The sequence below is a fragment of the Ictalurus punctatus genome, chromosome 5 (assembly GCF_001660625.3).
Source record: "Ictalurus punctatus breed USDA103 chromosome 5, Coco_2.0, whole genome shotgun sequence".
Taxonomy (NCBI): Eukaryota; Metazoa; Chordata; class Actinopteri; order Siluriformes; family Ictaluridae; genus Ictalurus; species Ictalurus punctatus.
This window is the reverse complement of record NC_030420.2, coordinates 5487792-5504817: the sequence shown is the minus strand read 5'-3', so window position 1 is coordinate 5504817 and position 17026 is coordinate 5487792. Positions and strand designations below refer to the sequence as shown.

Here is a 17026-nt window from a genome sequence, read left to right as displayed (position 1 = left end):
GACACACAGTGTGCTGGATTTGCTGACAAACAAAGGAGAAGAAAATAATTAGTCCGTTAACCAACAATATGTTAACTGACTATGAGCTTCAGCAATAATTTCATCGCACATATATTTAAATAAAAAATAAATAAATAAATAAATAAATAAAGACCACCACAGCACAAATAAAATAAATAAACCATCCAATTAGTTGTCTTGTTCTCGGTGTACCAACAGGGGGCATGCAGACAATGCCCTACATTAGAGATGAGATTAGATCCACTTATTCATTGGTTAATTCAATCAGACTGTTGTGAAGCAACTCTGCTTCAGGGCTGCTGCATTGTGAAATCCAAACTGAGCAAATATTCCATCCATTCAAGAGCTAAGCCAATACATAGTTTATATAATTGAAGCAAGAATGCAAGGCACCAAGGAAAAAGTAGGCCTTTAGGGCACGTACATTATTTGGACTCCATCACGGCATGGTTGGATGATTTGTTGAAGGTGTGTTTGCTCACACGGCATTAACAAGGACAACAATGCATGACAAGCTGATGTGCCAGTCAACATTTCATACCTGCTGCTGCTACCAAGTTTTATTCCCTGCTAGGCAGGTTGTAGCAGTAGTAGTAGCAGTAGTACTATTACTACTACTACTACTACTAGTAGTAGTAGTAGTAGTAGTAGTAGTAGTAGTAGTAGTAGCAGCAGCAGTAGGAGTACTACTACTAGTAGTAGCAGTAGTAGTAACAGTAGTACTACTAGTAGTAGTAGCAGCAGCAGTAGGAGTACTACTAATACTAGTAGTAGTAGTAGTAGTAGTAGTAGTAGTAGGAGGAGGAGGACGAGGAGTGCGAGTAGTAGTAGTAGTGCTTAGTAATGTGACATTAAAAAAAATTCAGTCTACATATAAAGAATAAAGCCATTTTGGATAACGAAGCACCAACTGAGTCCAGATCAGTTTTGACAAACTCAACCTCCCAAAAAGCCTCCAGGACTAAAAGGGGAAATGAGAAACTTAAGGAGCACTTCTTATCAGCCACTCTTTAATCTGATCCAGTTGGCCCGTATTTGATTACACGCTTATCTCAACAGAAACGAGCGTGCATCTAGCACTTTGATGACCCACACGCAACATGGTGTGACATCCTTTCATCTTTGCCATCATTCCAGCTCCAAATTTAAAATTTAAATGGATGAAAAGAGCTAGTACGAAATGCAACAAGATATGTGCTTTATCTTCTTATGTCAGTTACACATACACACACATGCACGCACGCACAGGCACACACAGCAAAGAATGCTTCTTTGAGCATAAATATATTCGTGTTCTGTGTCAGAACACTCCAGAGTGTCTAAAATGGGTCAATTAACACGAGGTAACGTGCTGTGCAGGTGCAAATTTGGGAAAAGTTGTTTTTTTTAAGTGTCCCTTATTGATGCAACTTTTCCCTCTCTCTTCGGAATTCAACAAACTACTTGATCACCCTCCTAAGAATATCAAACAATCATGCTTAACTTGTAGTGGGGAAAGATCTGCTTGCATCAAGCAATGAAGCACTGCATTTGTCACCATAAACAGGCTATCTTGACAAATAACTGAACTGAAAATAATTCTGCGATACCCACCACTGACGCACTTTTGACAGCCTTCTTCACAAGTAACACAATCCGCATGAACTGTATCAGTCACTTCACCTGTAAAGAACACACAATATGGTTAATGAGGATATCCTATCAGACTAATCGATATATACATCATACGATGTGCAATATACAGGCTGCTATATAAATGTCCAATATAGCCATCTTATTTAAACCCTTCCTTTTTTAGTGCATTTCTGAAACGGACATATGCTGTTAATATCAAAGTGATGGCTCTGTTTAAATTAGCCGTAAAATGCTACTTCAGAAGGCTAGCAGTTAGCTCAGTGCTGTCTATACCAAGTAAGGTTCTGTTTCTGTCTCATCGTAAGACGCACTATGAAATAGAATATATGTGAGGGTGTAGGTCTGTGTGAGAATTAGCACGTATCATAGGATCTTATGTGGAAAAAAGATTGAAGAAGGGAATGTTCGTGTATGTATGTGTGAGAAAGATAGCGTATAGTGGCGTGTGTAGCTAAGCCCTCAGGCCACAGCAGAGGATCCGTTTATACACGTCTGCCACTAATGATAAGAATTTGAGTTCCAGCACCGTCTGTCTCACTTTTCTTCAGTATCTCAGTCGAACTCTTCCCATATCTCCCTCTGAATGTGTTAAGCAGATCTGATTAGATCAACTACAGCGCATGTTGTGACCAGCTGAGACAAATTCAGTACTGATTCAGGCTGATAGGCTGTGATGGAAAGAAGGGTGTGAAATGAGAGGTTGAAAATTCTTATCCGGAACAAATAAACTGGCTAATACACTTTCCTACTGACCTATATTTTTAGACTTTAGGATTACAAGATTGAGTCTGACTTGATTGACGAAGATGAGTTATAAATGTTATTTAAAATGCCACTAAATATATGCAAAATCCGTTACACCAAAATAGTAATTAGGAGTAGGCTATAAAAATATAGAATTTAAAAGTTCTCTTTGACTTTTTTTTAATGGTCAAAGATTTATGGCTCAAGATCACATTGTCCGAGAGAATTCCAAAGTCAGAAATTACACCGTGAACTTTTCTCTTTTTTTTTTTTTTCCTTCCACTTATATCAGAATAACCTTAACCTAAGTACATAGCCAAAGTATGTGGACACCTGGCCATAACGTTAATGTGCTTTTTGAACATCCCATTACAGATGTAGGCCTCCCTTGCTGTTATACGGTGTCCTCCACTAATATTGGCACCCTTGATAAATATGAGCAAAGAAGGCTGTAACAAATCATCTTTACTGTTTAACCTTTTGATCTTTTGTTAAAAAAAATAAAATAAAATAAACAAAATCACAAAAATACTCTGCTCTCATGGATATCAAACAATTGCAAACACAACACAGGTTTATTAAAAAAAAATAATAAAAAAAAAAAACTCATTATAGGTGTTAATATAGATGTGCAACAATTATTGGCACCCTTTTAGTCAATACTTTGTGTTATCTCCCTTAGCCAAGATAACAGCTCTGAGTCTTCTCCTATAATGCCTGATGAGTTTGGAGAATACGTGGCAAGAGATCTGAGACCATTCATCTATATAGAATATCTCCAGATCCTTCTATGGGTTTTAAGTCAGGGGACTGGGAAGGCCATGGGACTGGGAATGCATGGATTTTTGCATTGATTTTGATGTATGTTTTGGATCATTGTCCTGCTGGAAGATCCAACCACGGCCCATTTTAAGTTTTCTGGAAGAGGCAGTCAGGTTTTCATTTAATATCTGTTGATATTTGATAGAGTCCATGATGCCATGTATACTAACAAAATGTCTAGGTCCTCAGGAATAATAGCCCCAAAACATTAAAGAGCCACCACCATATTTACCCATGGGCATACGGCCCTTTTCCATATTTTCCCTAATTTCTCTGTCTGGGGATTAATAAAGTATTATCTTATCTTATCTTATATGACTACCTCTCTGTATGCACCAAAACTACCTCGGGTGTTTATTGCCAAAAAGCTCTATTTTGGTTTCATCTGACCGTAGAACCTGATCCCATTTGAAGTTCCAGTAGTGTCTGGCAAACTGAAGACTCTTGAATTTGTTTTTGGACGAGAGTAGAGTTTTTTTTCTTGAAACCCTTCCAAACAACTTGTGGTGATGTAGGTGACTTCGGATTGTAGTTTTGGAGACTTTCTGACCCAAAGATGCAACTAACTTCTGCAATTCTCCAGATGTGATCCTTGGAGATTTTTTGGCCACTTGAACCATCCTCTTCACAGTGCGTTGAGACGATATAGACACGCATCCAATTCCACGTTGATTCATAAAATTTGTTGACTGGAACTTCTTAATTATTGCCCTGATGGTGGAAATGGGCAATAATTTTCAACAAATTGTTCAATTAAATTGCTATTTTCTTATAGCCACTTCCCATTTTGTGAAGCTCAACAACCTTTTGCAGCAAATCACAGCTATATTCCTTGGTCTTACTCATTGTTATGAATGACAAAGATATGTTTGTTTGTTTTTTTTATAAACCTGCATTGTGCAGTTTATAACAGTTTGCAATTGTTTGATATCCATGAGCACAGAGTATTTTGTGAATTTACAGAACAAAAGATCAAAAGGTTAAACAATAAAGGTAATTTTTCACAGCCTTCTTTGCTCATAACTACCAAGGGTGCCAATATTAGTGGAGGGCATTGTAATAATCTCCACTCTTCTAGGAAGGCTTTCAACTAGATTTTGGAGCATTGCTTTGGCCATTTGACTTTCAGCCACAAAAGCATTAGTGAGGTCAGGCACTGATGTTGGGCAAAAAATCCCTGGGGTGCAGTCTGCATTTTAATTAATCCCATAAGTGTTTCCTTGGGGTTGAGAGGTCAGGGCATTGTTCACGCCACTCAAGTCTTTCCACTCCAACCTTAGCAAACTATGTCTTTATGGACCTTGCTTTGTGCACAGGCATATTGTCATGCTGGAACATGTTTGGGTTAGGCCTCTTGGTTCCAGTGAAGGGAAAGCTAAATGCTACACCTTATAAAGAAATCTGATATAATTGTGTGCTTCCAACATTGTGGCAAAAGTTTGGGGAAGGCCATATGGGTGTGATCGTCAGGCGTCCACAAACTTTGGTCATATAGTGTACCTGTCAAATAGTCAATACACAAAGTCAGCAGCCAACAGAATCCAAGGAATGAATCTTTCAGTGTGGCTCATTTCAGCACAATTATAAGGAAATGCAGATATATTGACTAAATCCAATTATGATTTAGATCAGTGGTGCTCAAAATGTGGTCTAGGGATCCCCAGGGGTCCATGAATCAAGGGCAGGTGGTCCTGTTAAAGGGGTCACTGCAAGTCTGCAAACACTCTTATTTAAGTATAAGATTGTATATATGATTCAGTATGGGGATTTAAAAAAAAAAACCAAAAAAACATTTAAACACGTGTTAAGCATATATCTGATGAGGAAAATAAAAAGCAAATAAATAATTAAATAAAATGACAACATTTACACTAGGTGTAGTAGAGCTGGGATAAATGTATTTAAAACAAAATAAAACCTTATTTTATATTACTTGTGTCAATGATTGGCTTGTTCCTTTTTACATACTGTTGATCTTTATATGTTCTAATGTATGAAAAGTTATTGATAGCCAATATTCACAAATCTGGAAATTTTAACCTTGAGATAAAATTACTGTTTTTGCCTGTGGTTGCCTGGCTTTGTGTGCTTAATATTAGCCAGCACAATTAGCTTGTTAATATTGACTCTCGCTTAAGAGGATGGAGGGGAAACACATCATGTGGTGAAGAAGCAGAAGTTTCTAGAAGGCGGTAAACTGACCGTCTGCGCACTCCAGTTTGACGCATGCACCGTCTCTGGGGCTGAATGACAAGGCGCAGTGAACACAGTGTGTCGCACTCGTGCAGACGGTGCAGTTCGGACCGCATGGCTCGCACGTGCCTTTTGCCGAGTGGTAGTGTGACTGTGGGCAGCTTTCCACACACTCACCGCCGAACAGGTAGCGCTCCACTCCCGACTTATCTGTCACCAATTACACACAAAGGATATTTAATGTACATATGAAACAACAATGTAAATGTTCAAATGTATTTTTCTGTATTGTGTATGATTAGCACTGAGCCACCTGCTAATGCGGCTAGCATATTGGCCATCTTCCCATTCCTGAGGTAAGTTTTCCATTCCTGAGGTAAATTTCCCCATTCCTGAGGTAAGTTTTCCATTCCTGAGGTAAATTTCCCCATTACTGAGGTAAGTTTTCCATTCCTGAGGTAAGGTTATTCATCCTGAACTATGTAACGTTTATTTCATATACATCTCAAATATCATGTCCAGACATCCTATGTAAATATTTCTTTACTAAATTCCAAATTAGTCATACCAAATTGATAGCTAACTTTCTATTAGCTCTAATTTACTAGGTGTGAAGATACACTCCGTTTCTCTTTCTTGTTCTTCACACCTGTGTTACAGTTATAAGGATTTATAAAAGGTAGGTTTTTTTTCCTACCCAAAACTTTTAAACACTTAAATCAATTAATTAAATACTGACTACATTAAGTAGGTATAGTTATATGATCTTTTAAAACAAAATTATATTTTTGGTTTTTGAAATGGTTGTTTGAGACAGTATAAATGGTATCTTTTTTTTTTTCTTTTTTTTCCAAGGTAGAAAACAGTATGTATATACTGGTAATTAATTGTTATACAATACATTCAATGTCCACTTTATTAAGAACACTTGTACACCTGCACGTTCATGCTATATCAGCCTCACACAACAGCCTCTAGAGTTGACACAGAACGGTGCGAAAAACAATTAAGTAAGTAAGTAAATAAATAAATAAATAAATAAATAAACATTCAGTGAGCAGAAACATGTTGTTTATGAGGGAGGACAGAGGAGAATGGCCAGGCTGGTTAAAGCTTAAAAAAAAAATAAACAACACACTCAAATAATCACACTTTAAGACCATGGTGAGCAGTAAAGCATCACTAGAACCTTGTAGCCCATCAGCCACAGCAGCAGATCACATTGGTTTCTACTCCTATCAGCCAAAAGGGAATAAAAAGAAACATTGGACAGAGGCTCACAAATATCGCTTGGGCTTTTTCTAATCTTCAACTGTCCAGATTCATGTTTGTGCTTCCAAAGTGAAGACTGCCTTCAGGCAGGATAGAGACAGTTGCCTGTTAGAGTTCTTATTTTGGACAAAACTGAAAGAATACAGCACATATCCCTCTTGGAGAAGGCAATAGAAAAATGAAGAGAATGGTTGAAAATATGGTGGACAGATAGGTTGTGTCAATCAGCACGATACCATCCGCTTATCTTACACAGGGTCGGGGAGAGCCTGGAGCCTATCCCAGAGGAATCTGGGCACATTGAACGGGGTACACACCCATTGCAGAGCACAATCACGCACACACTCACATACTATGGACCATTTAGAGATGCCTGGCATGATGCATGTCTTTGGACTGGGGGAGGAAAACAGAGTTCCCAAAGAGAACCCATGAAGTGTGGGAAGAACATGCAAACTCCACGCACACAGGGCAGAGGCGGGAATTGAACCCCCAACCCTGGAGGTGTGAGGCAAACGTGCTAACCACTAAGCCACCGTGCTCCCCCAGTATAATACCAATATATGCAATAAAAAATATACTACTATTAGCTTTAAAGGCAATGTATTACATAGATCTGGAAATATAATATAGTTCAGACTAAGTAATATTGACATTACTATTATTGTTTGGGCCTAGCAAGTACAGTAGCAGTAGCAGGTACAGTAGCAAGTGCATAGGTACAGTACCTCTGCTGCAGCTGGTGCATTTGTCAGGACCCTCATCATTACACTCATGACATGTATGATGGCAGCGATGACACTGCCCATCCCTTTCATACTTTCCAGACTCGCACTGCAGTACACATCGTCCATCATCAAAGAACCTGCAGAGGAAGCAAAGCACGTAGCAGTTATCTTAGCATTTTGAACAATAAGTAAAATCTCAAAACTAAACTATTCACATTGGACACTACATCCAACCAGTGCACCCTCTTGTTGCCTCCTTCCCAGTAAGGTTATGTACATTCTGACGAACATTATTATGTGCAGTGTGAAAGGCCTTCCTTTTAAAAGTTACCAGTTTACTTACCTAGTCAACAAGCAGCTAAGGCAGTCCTCATTCGTTGGTCCTTTACACTTATAGCAAGTAATGTCACATGAACTACATTTCCCATCATCTTCCACATACTGACCTGAGAGGGAAAGATTTTACCATTTCAAATCTAGACTTTTAAATAATAATAATAATAATAATAATAATAATAATAATAATAATCAGTCCATTTATAGATTTTCTATCAGTGACGGAATAATAATTCATAGCAGGTACTGAATAATACACTTTAACGTCACATGAAGAACTCAGACACACAAAGGTTTAAAGGGTTAATCAAGAAAAAAAAAATATCCTAGAATTCCTCAATTTTATGGGATGTAGTGGCAAATGTCCCAATACTTGGGAAACAAGTATTGAATAGAAAATAAAGTAAAGATTGGACCAAATGAGCTTACCTTTGTTTTACCAGTTTTTATGTTTACAAATATTTGATAAACATGGCATATTTAAAAAGGCCTTCAGTCAGGAGAGTCAGGCAATTTAGCAATATCACACAAGCAAGAGTGTGTTTGTAGTGAATCACAGTCATGCTGAAATTCAGTACAACAGCATGATTGCAGGTGTAATATTGCTTTTATACACCACTTCTATAAACAAGAAATTCATATTGAGAAACTGATGTTTCAGAGATAATATGGCCAGTTTTGTTTATTTATGAAAAAGTTCCCAAAGAAGCCATAGCTAGATAAAGCTTTGCATGTTGCCATGCCAACGCACAGACTAACTGACAGCCCATAGTAAGGGTAGTAATGGTTTTACTGTCCATCCATTCATCCATTTTCCATACCGCTTATACTACACAGGGTCGCAGGGAGCCTGGAGCCTATCCCAGGAAACTATGGGGAAAAAGGCAGGGGTCACTATGGACAGGGTGCCAACCCACTGCAGGGCACAGTTGCGCACACACACTACAGACAATTTGGAGATGCCAATTAGCCTATAACACCTCATCTTTGGTCAGGGGGAGGAGTCCCTGATGCACGGGGAGAACATGCAAACTGCGTGCACACAAGGCGGAGGTGGGACTCGAACACCCAATCCTGCAGGTGAGAGGCAAACATGGTAACCACGAAGCCACCGTGCTCCCTGCATTATAGACAATTACATCAAAACAGTTTCGGTGCATACAAACCCCACACCATACTTATACCCCATTCAGTACCATAGTGTTAAACCACAACTGGACCTTCAGGTTAAAATGTCACAAATTAGGGACGAGCATGTACAAAATGAACATTTTATCTTCTTCACACATTCACACTTCCTGAACTGCCCACCTACGGATATTCACCAAATCTAAACTTTAAAAAATAAAATAAAATAAAAACCTCTGACTCACGCTGTACAAGTCATGAAATATTAATTGGATTGTTTTGATTACAGGTAATAGGGGAAAAAAAGCAAAAATGTTCAGACAGCAGAGCAAATCTGGATGATTTTTTTTGTTGTTGTTTGTTTTTAAATCTGATGTTCAGACCAAGTGTTCGCATACAGGTAACCTAAACTGATTAGAGTCTGTTTCAACTATCCACATTGGCTTGGGTGGGGGTGTTATACGGTTATAAAAATATTAAAACATCCAAATGTGTTCAGTTAATGCCTGAGAAAATATAAATCTTTTTTTTTTTTTTTTTAAGAAAGAAAATATTATTCAAAATCTCAAATTCAATCTGTCCTCACCACCAAAAAATAAAGAGGGTGGCTTATGCTGTTTTTGCTGCTGCTTTCAACCTTGGGCACTACAGATGTGCGACGACGTCCCCAGTGACTTGTCTTTATTTTTTATTTTTTTTTATTCTTGTCGCAAGTATCTGATGGTCAGAAGCACTGCATACCAGATGATCAAAAAAAAAAAAAAAAAAAAAAAAAAAAAAAAAAAACACAATAAATCTGATTTGACTAGCTCAGTCTTCCATGCACCAAACTCTGATTTCAGTCAGATTTGAAACCACATACAACTGTTGAATCCAATTTGAAAATATATCAGATTTCATGTGTTATTTGCAGATCAGACTGCAGAAAATCTTTGACGTTCAAGTCAGAAATACCAAAAAAAAAAAAATCTGAATTGATCTGCCTGTCTGAACATTTATACAAATAGTCATAGCACTAATTTCTGGGCTCAGCAACATGCACTGCATTTTATTTCACAAAATGTTTTTCAAAGAAAAAAAAAGGGGGGGACCAACATAGCTCTATTTCTGTACTATGGAAACATTTGAAAAGATCTATTGGCGCATTAGTATAATGCTGTTGGTCCCTGAAGGAGACCAGAGACATTCAGCATAACCTTTGACCACAAACTGATGGATGCATTTGTGGACAGCTGGGAGTTTTCCCCATAAAGAGAGTAGGGGGTCTATAGTAGGCTGACCTAAGGTTTATGCTCCAATACACCCTATTGAATTCTGATGCCTCTAAACAGAAATCTGAGCAATGACCCTGCATGACCTCATTTGGCCTTACATAACCCAAATTGTCAATCATTTGCTCTAAAGAGCTTTAAAAAAGAAAAAGAAAAATGGGGGCCAAAGCCAATGTCATGTCATGTCATTCCCAAAAAGTGGAGGAATGTCTCCATTAAGAACTTGAGTACTTTTCATATAGTTCTTGTAAAAATCTTCATATTATTCAATCAGCATACATTCAGAAAAAAAAAAGAAACTATTTTATTATAATATTACTTGAAATACTACTAGAATTTTTGAAATACTAAAATTCCTAACCTATTAACACCAAAATGTGTCATTCTAGACAGGGGGGAAATAAATAAATAAAATCACACTGTAATTGCACTGTAAATGTGAAACCGGGGGGAAGTCAGCATTGACCCAGTATAATCATGTTACTACTAACTAACTACTCGCTAAACTCCAGCGCTAATAAGTTGGCGCAAGACTGATGCGACAACTGGTGTCTGACCACATTTAAAACGTACACATATATTTCCAGGAGTAAAAAGCAAAAGATCTTTGGCATAGTTAGTACAACTAAAACAGAATCTGTCCGAGGTAACGGGGTCATGACATTCAAACTGTAAATAAAGTTACATAAATAAGTGCATTTGTTTTGATGGGTTTTCCAATTCAAATAAAAGGTCTCAAACAAACATCATAATAAGAACCAAAAACACAGTGGCCTCAATAGAATATTTCCTACTCGTTGCATCTTTTTTACATGACATTTACAGTTATTTAAATACTTTAAAATAACATTAACAATGCTTTAACCTACTTTAAGGTTTAGCTATGCTAGACCTACCTGATAAAATAGAGGTCATGGGTGAGGGGGACAACAAATATTAAAAATTTAAAATGTAGTAAATGTGGTAGTGCAAATATTCTGGTCTTTTTTTTTTTTTTTTTATCCATTGTTATTATGTAGGAGGCTTTGTGTTGCCCCAACACAAATAACTAGGGATTCTCTTGCTCAAGCTGTGAATTGTTCCCTTCGAAACAAAGAAAACCTTTTGTGAGGAAACAAGCAGACCAACGCATTCCCGCACAACCCGAGTTTCCCCGAAGTCAACATTCTTACTACTAACATTTCCGAAAGCAATCATAACATTGTAGGAACCAATATGACCATTCTATATACGGAGTAAAGCAAAAATCATTTTCATTTGCACTCCCAGAGGTGTCTTATTTTTATTTTAAAGTTCATTGTTTAAAAGATCAGTAAACTGTCCCATCCAGGTCCCTCTATGAGGGGTCTTACTACAACAAATCCTCATGTATATATTGTTGAGGGTGTCTTAAAACAAAATTATAAAAATTGATTTAAAAAAACAAAACAAAAAACAAACAAACAAACAAACAAAAAAAAACAGCACACAACCCCAACCCCCAACCCCCCTGCCCTTTTCCAATTACAACAAAAGAAACTGGGCTCAAATGTATTTTTAGGCTAAACGTGATCAAAATACATATGTACATTTTTAAAAAAAATCATTGTCAGAACAAAATAAGTGAAACATTTATACATAAACTAATTTTATATATTCCTATATATAAGTTACGTAATGTTGCATGTACTGTATTTGCAGAAACCTTTACGGTTATACCATTTTCTTGCAACATTAATGCAAACATGAATACATGATTTCCCCAGAATAAAATCCCACCCACATCTAACAACAAAAAAAAAATCTGACTTTTTTTTTTTTTGTTTATAAATAAAAAGGTTACATCATCTCAAACCACATGGCATAAAATGAATTAAATCAATTATTCATAAATAAGACATAAAAATCTTCTAAGCACAAGTAAATTGCTCAAATGCCTTACAGGAAGGAAATACTCTACTCCATTTTGCCTAGTACAATTAGTAAACATTTTCTCTGTATATTCGGACCATTGAGAATTAGAGTTCCTCACTCGCAAGGCTTCTTCTGTAGCAGGGAATATAGTTGGGCCCGGTTTGTCACGGTGGACCCAGCATAATGTTGCCATGGGTTCTAAGACTGTGGTTTCTATAATACCACAAATTTGTAACAATCCCATATAATTAGCATCGGTTATTTTGCCATAAACATCTTTCTTAAAAAATAATATAGAAGAACTGATTATGAATTATACCCTTAAGCTACTTCTTAAAACCTAGTCTGAATAATGAGATATGCTGGAAGGACAATTTAATGTCAGTTTGTCCATAGACCAAAAAATAAATTAGTTTAAATGAAACTTTTTAAAATCACTGATTCACAATGACTGAAATTATATTCAAGACAGAACAGTGCAGTACACAGGCCACACATAAAACCATTCTAACACCTTGGTAGGCATCATTAGGCTGTGTGTGGCCATTCCCAAATTTAATCATTACTTTCAAGCAATCCATCACAGACTACCTGGACATGCCGTGCTATTGACATGCCGTGCTAACGAATTTTCAGCTGCTGTAATTTCAGCCAAAAAATACTGTCATCTGCTAAAGTTGTTTGGAAAATGACTGGAAATAAGAGTATATGTGCATTAATTGGTTATTCTGAAGACATTAATGTGACCTAGTAGTGGTAAAACAGGGGGGAAAAGAAAAAGACTAATCGATTGCTAACTTATTTACCACCAGCTATAAAGAACATGGGTCTTTGAAAGGTTTTGTAAACAGTCTTGGGTATTAAAATGAAAATACTATTACTACATGCATATGTCAAGTCCAAGTAGGGCACACACGCGCGCACACACACACACACACACACACACACACACACACACACACACACACACTTAAGAGAGCCTGAGCCAACAATCTTCTAAACAATGAAAAGTTATGCCATTTAAACCCAAGTCTTTTCTGAACCAAATTTAAAACTTGGTTTAAAAAAAAAAAAAAAAAAAAAAAAAAAAAAAAAAAAAAAAAAGATAGAACACTGTTAAGTTTAGGTGTTTTCTTTGCTCATGGATGTGTAGCTGAAGCTGAAAAACAATAAACGGCTTCAGTGATGGTTTCAAATTTATTTATAAAATGCACAAACCGGGCTTTAGTCATCTTTCATCATACTGTTAGAGGACAAAACAAAAAAAAAACATCACTTATTCAGTCAGTGTGCCGCTCTGATTTGATCTCTGAACCCAAATAAAATAAAATAAAAATAAAAAAATGGGTACAAAAATTTTGGCATCCATGCTTTGGTCACAAAATACTGAACCATATGATTTGTTGTTTATTATTGATCCCAGTCGCAACACCCTGACAGGTTCTTCCAAAACCACACACACAGGTAAAGGTAGGTTTGTTGTAGTTCTGGCACCGAGAAACCTCTCAGCATAGTCCCATATTAGAGGTTCTTGGTTGGCAATATAAATTAGCTGAATGTAAACGGTTCCTTCAGCCATTTAGAGAACATGTTCTACAGCAAAGCTGTTGCAGAACCTTCCTCTGGCACAGATTGTTCTTTTTCACCAATACACAGAAACTTCCCTCAGCCCATGATTCTTCATTTGCTTTCCACAGAGCAGGAAGAGGAGAGAAGAAAGTGGGGGGAGAAAAAAAAAAAAAAAAAAAAGACAGCAGACGATTGGGCAGCGGAGACAGGAAGTGATGCAGATCAGGTGATCATGACAGGTAACAGGAAACAGTTTTAAATCCAGCAGATGGGTTGAGGTAAGGGGGTGTCCATGTACGATTTGGAATCCATCAAAAGGTGGGAGGAGAAAAAGAGATCATAGGGAGGAGAAGGAGAACAAACATTAAGAAACTGATCAGCAATCATAGCAACATATCCGGGCATAATTTTTACAGTGCTTTCATAAGGATCCAGTTTTATTTTTGCATTTTATAACTATAATATTTATAGACATATAATCACTGGTATGGTTCACTGTAAAGATTTTCCCCTTACAATTACTTTAGGAACCTCTATCAGTTTGTGATTATTTGGAAGAAGAAAAATAAATGATTTTGTCCACTGTAAAATAATGGACATACAGTGAGGGAAAAAAGTATTTGATCCCCTGCTGATTTTGTACGTTTGCCCACTGACAAAGAAATGATCAGTCTATAATTTTAATGGTAGATTTATTTGAACAGTGAGAGACAGAATAACAACAAAAAAATCCAGAGAAATGCATGTCAAAAATGTTATACATTGATTTGCATTTTAATGAGGGAAATAAGTATTTGACCCCCTCTCAATCAGAAAGATTTCTGGCTCCCAGGTGTCTTTTATACAGGTAACGAGCTGAGATTAGGAGCACACTCTTAAAGGGAGTGCTCCTAATATCAGTTTGTTACCTGTATAAAAGACACCTGTCCACAGAAGCAATCAATCAATCAGATTCCAAACTCTCCACCATGGCCAAGACCAAAGAGCTCTCCAAGGATGTCAGGGACAAGATTGTAGACCTACACAAGTCTGGAATGGGCTACAAGTCCATTGCCAAGCAGCTTGGTGAGAAGGTGACAACAGTTGGTGCGATTATTCGCAAATGGAAGAAACACAAAAGAACTGTCAATCTCCCTCGGCCTGGGGCTCCATGCAAGATCTCACCTCGTGGAGTTGCAATGATCATGAGAACAGTGAGGAATCAGCCCAGAACTACACGGGAGGATCTTGTCAATGATCTCAAGGCAGCTGGGACCATAGTCACCAAGAAAACAATTGGTAACACACTACGCCGTGAAGGACTGAAATCCTGCAGCGCTCACAAGGTCCCCATGCTCAAGAAAGCACATATACATGCCCGTCTGAAGTTTGACAATGAACATCTGAATGATTCAGAGGACAACTGGGTGAAAGTGTTGTGGTCAGATGAGACCAAAATGGAGCTCTTTGGCATCAACTCAACTCGCCGTGTTTGGAGGAGGAGGAATGCTGCCTATGACCCCAAGAACACCATTCCCACCGTCAAACATGGAGGTGGAAACATTATGCTTTGGGGGTGTTTTTCTGCTAAGGGGACAGGACAACTTCACCGCATCAAAGGGACGATGGACGGGGCCATGTACCCTCAAATCTTGGGTGAGAACCTCCTTCCCTCAGCCAGGGCATTGAAAATGAGTCATGGATGGGTATTTCAGCATGACAATTACCCAAAACACACGGACAAGGCAACAAAGGAGTGGCTCAAGAAGAAGCACCTTAAGGTCCTGGAGTGGCCTAGCCAGTCTCCAGACTTTAATCCCATAGAAAATCTGTGGAGGGAGCTGAAGGTTCGAGTTGCCAAACGTCAGCCTCGGAACCTTTATGACTTGGAGAAGATCTGCAAAGAGGAGTGGGACAAAATCCCTCCTGAGATGTGTGCAAACTACAAGAAACGTCTGACCTCTGTGATTGCCAACAAGGGTTTTGCCACCAAGTACTAAGTCATGTTTTGCAGAGGGGTCAAATACACATTTCCCTCATTAAAATGCAAATCAATTTATAACATTTTTGACATGTGTTTTTCTGGATTTTCTTGTTGTTATTCTGTCTCTCACTGTTCAAATAAATCTACCATTAAAATTATAGACTGATCATTTCTTTGTCAGTGGGCAAACGTACAAAATCAGCAGGGGATCAAATACTTTTTTCCCCTCACTGTAATTGATCAGAAGGAAAATATATATATATATATATATATATATATATATATATATATATATATATATATATATATATATATATATATAAAGTAAAAATACATTGAATTATCATGCACTTTTTAAATAAAAGAAATCAGTAGATCAGACCTTTAAGATAATAATTATCGATATAATCAAAGAAAGTAATTTTCGGACTCAAAACCCAATGAAAGTGGGAACATGTTTAACAGGAGGAGGAAACTTCAGAGGCAAAGTCTGAAGATAAAAAGTGAGCGAATGTGAGTGAATAAGCTAGTACTCACCATCTTTGCAGATAGTGCCGACAATACACGCGCCATTTTCTAGGTTATATCCGTTCGCACAGGAACTGCAGTTTCTATCTCCTGGACCTGTGCATGTGTAGCATGTCTGATCGCACCTGGTAGAGGAACCAGAACAACGAAATCAAACCTTAGAGGTATGGGTACACCTTTAATTAGTGAAGAAAGCGTCAGTGCGTGCTTAATTATGCTTGGCGCACTACTGACTTGCGGCAAGACTTCTGGACCTCTCCATTTTCTGCCGTTTTCTCTACCATGTAGAATCTTGCACCGCAATTGGGAACACAGCGCCACTCCTCAAGATAGTATCCCTCTGCGCATTTAGTGCACGCCTCCATGCCAGTACCTGAGTACAAGATATGCTTACCCCATCAATCAGAAATTCTAATCCATCTCCATGAACAGCTATTATAAAACACCTCAAATTAAAAAAAAACATAAAACAATAGGCAGTGAATTTTGCACACAATGAAGAAAAAAAGAAGTTGCCAAAAATGTCTCTTGAAGCATTAGCAGGCTTACTAATCAGGTCACTGAATGAATTACAAACCAATGCAATGTATTAAAATGGCAGAACATAGAAAACATTCAAGTGCAGGGAGAAAAAAGGTCCAAGTACCTGCACATGTAGCACAAGCAGAATGGCACTGCTCACACACACGTTTGTGCCCGTTGTAGTATGTGCCAGCCTCACAGGTCAGCTGACACCTATTCCCTTGTAGACTAGCAAAAGGGAAATTTGAATAGGTCAGATATTAAGAAAGGATAGAAACGAAAAAGTTAGATCTCGGTATTTATTAAAATCTTCAAAAACCTTCACGCAGATCTCGGCAGCAAAATTAACGTAACGTCTTCTTGTTCTAAGTACAATGAAATTGATCACTTATAAAATATTT

The 17026-nt window shown here is 37.7% G+C and overlaps 1 protein-coding gene across 5 annotated transcripts in view; it reads right to left on the bottom strand.

Moving 5' to 3' along the window:
- Positions 1-17026, bottom strand: part of pcsk5b (proprotein convertase subtilisin/kexin type 5b) — a 53884-nt gene that overhangs the window by 16062 nt on the left and 20796 nt on the right. For 3 of the 5 annotated variants that reach the window (XM_053680123.1, XM_053680124.1, XM_053680125.1), the window contains exons 18-25: positions 16750-16853; positions 16338-16476; positions 16113-16228; positions 7759-7861; positions 7416-7552; positions 5425-5625; positions 1615-1683; positions 1-22 (exon numbers count right to left, since the gene is read on the bottom strand). The exon at positions 1-22 is cut by the window's left edge and continues 21 nt beyond it. In XM_053680123.1, the coding sequence (XP_053536098.1) occupies positions 1-22; positions 1615-1683; positions 5425-5625; positions 7416-7552; positions 7759-7861; positions 16113-16228; positions 16338-16476; positions 16750-16853 (891 nt within the window). Of the gene's footprint in view, positions 23-1614; positions 1684-5424; positions 5626-7415; positions 7553-7758; positions 7862-13221; positions 13731-16112; positions 16229-16337; positions 16477-16749; positions 16854-17026 lie in introns of those variants that run through there. The other 2 variants (XM_017468160.3, XM_017468158.3) reach the window with 2 other exon arrangements.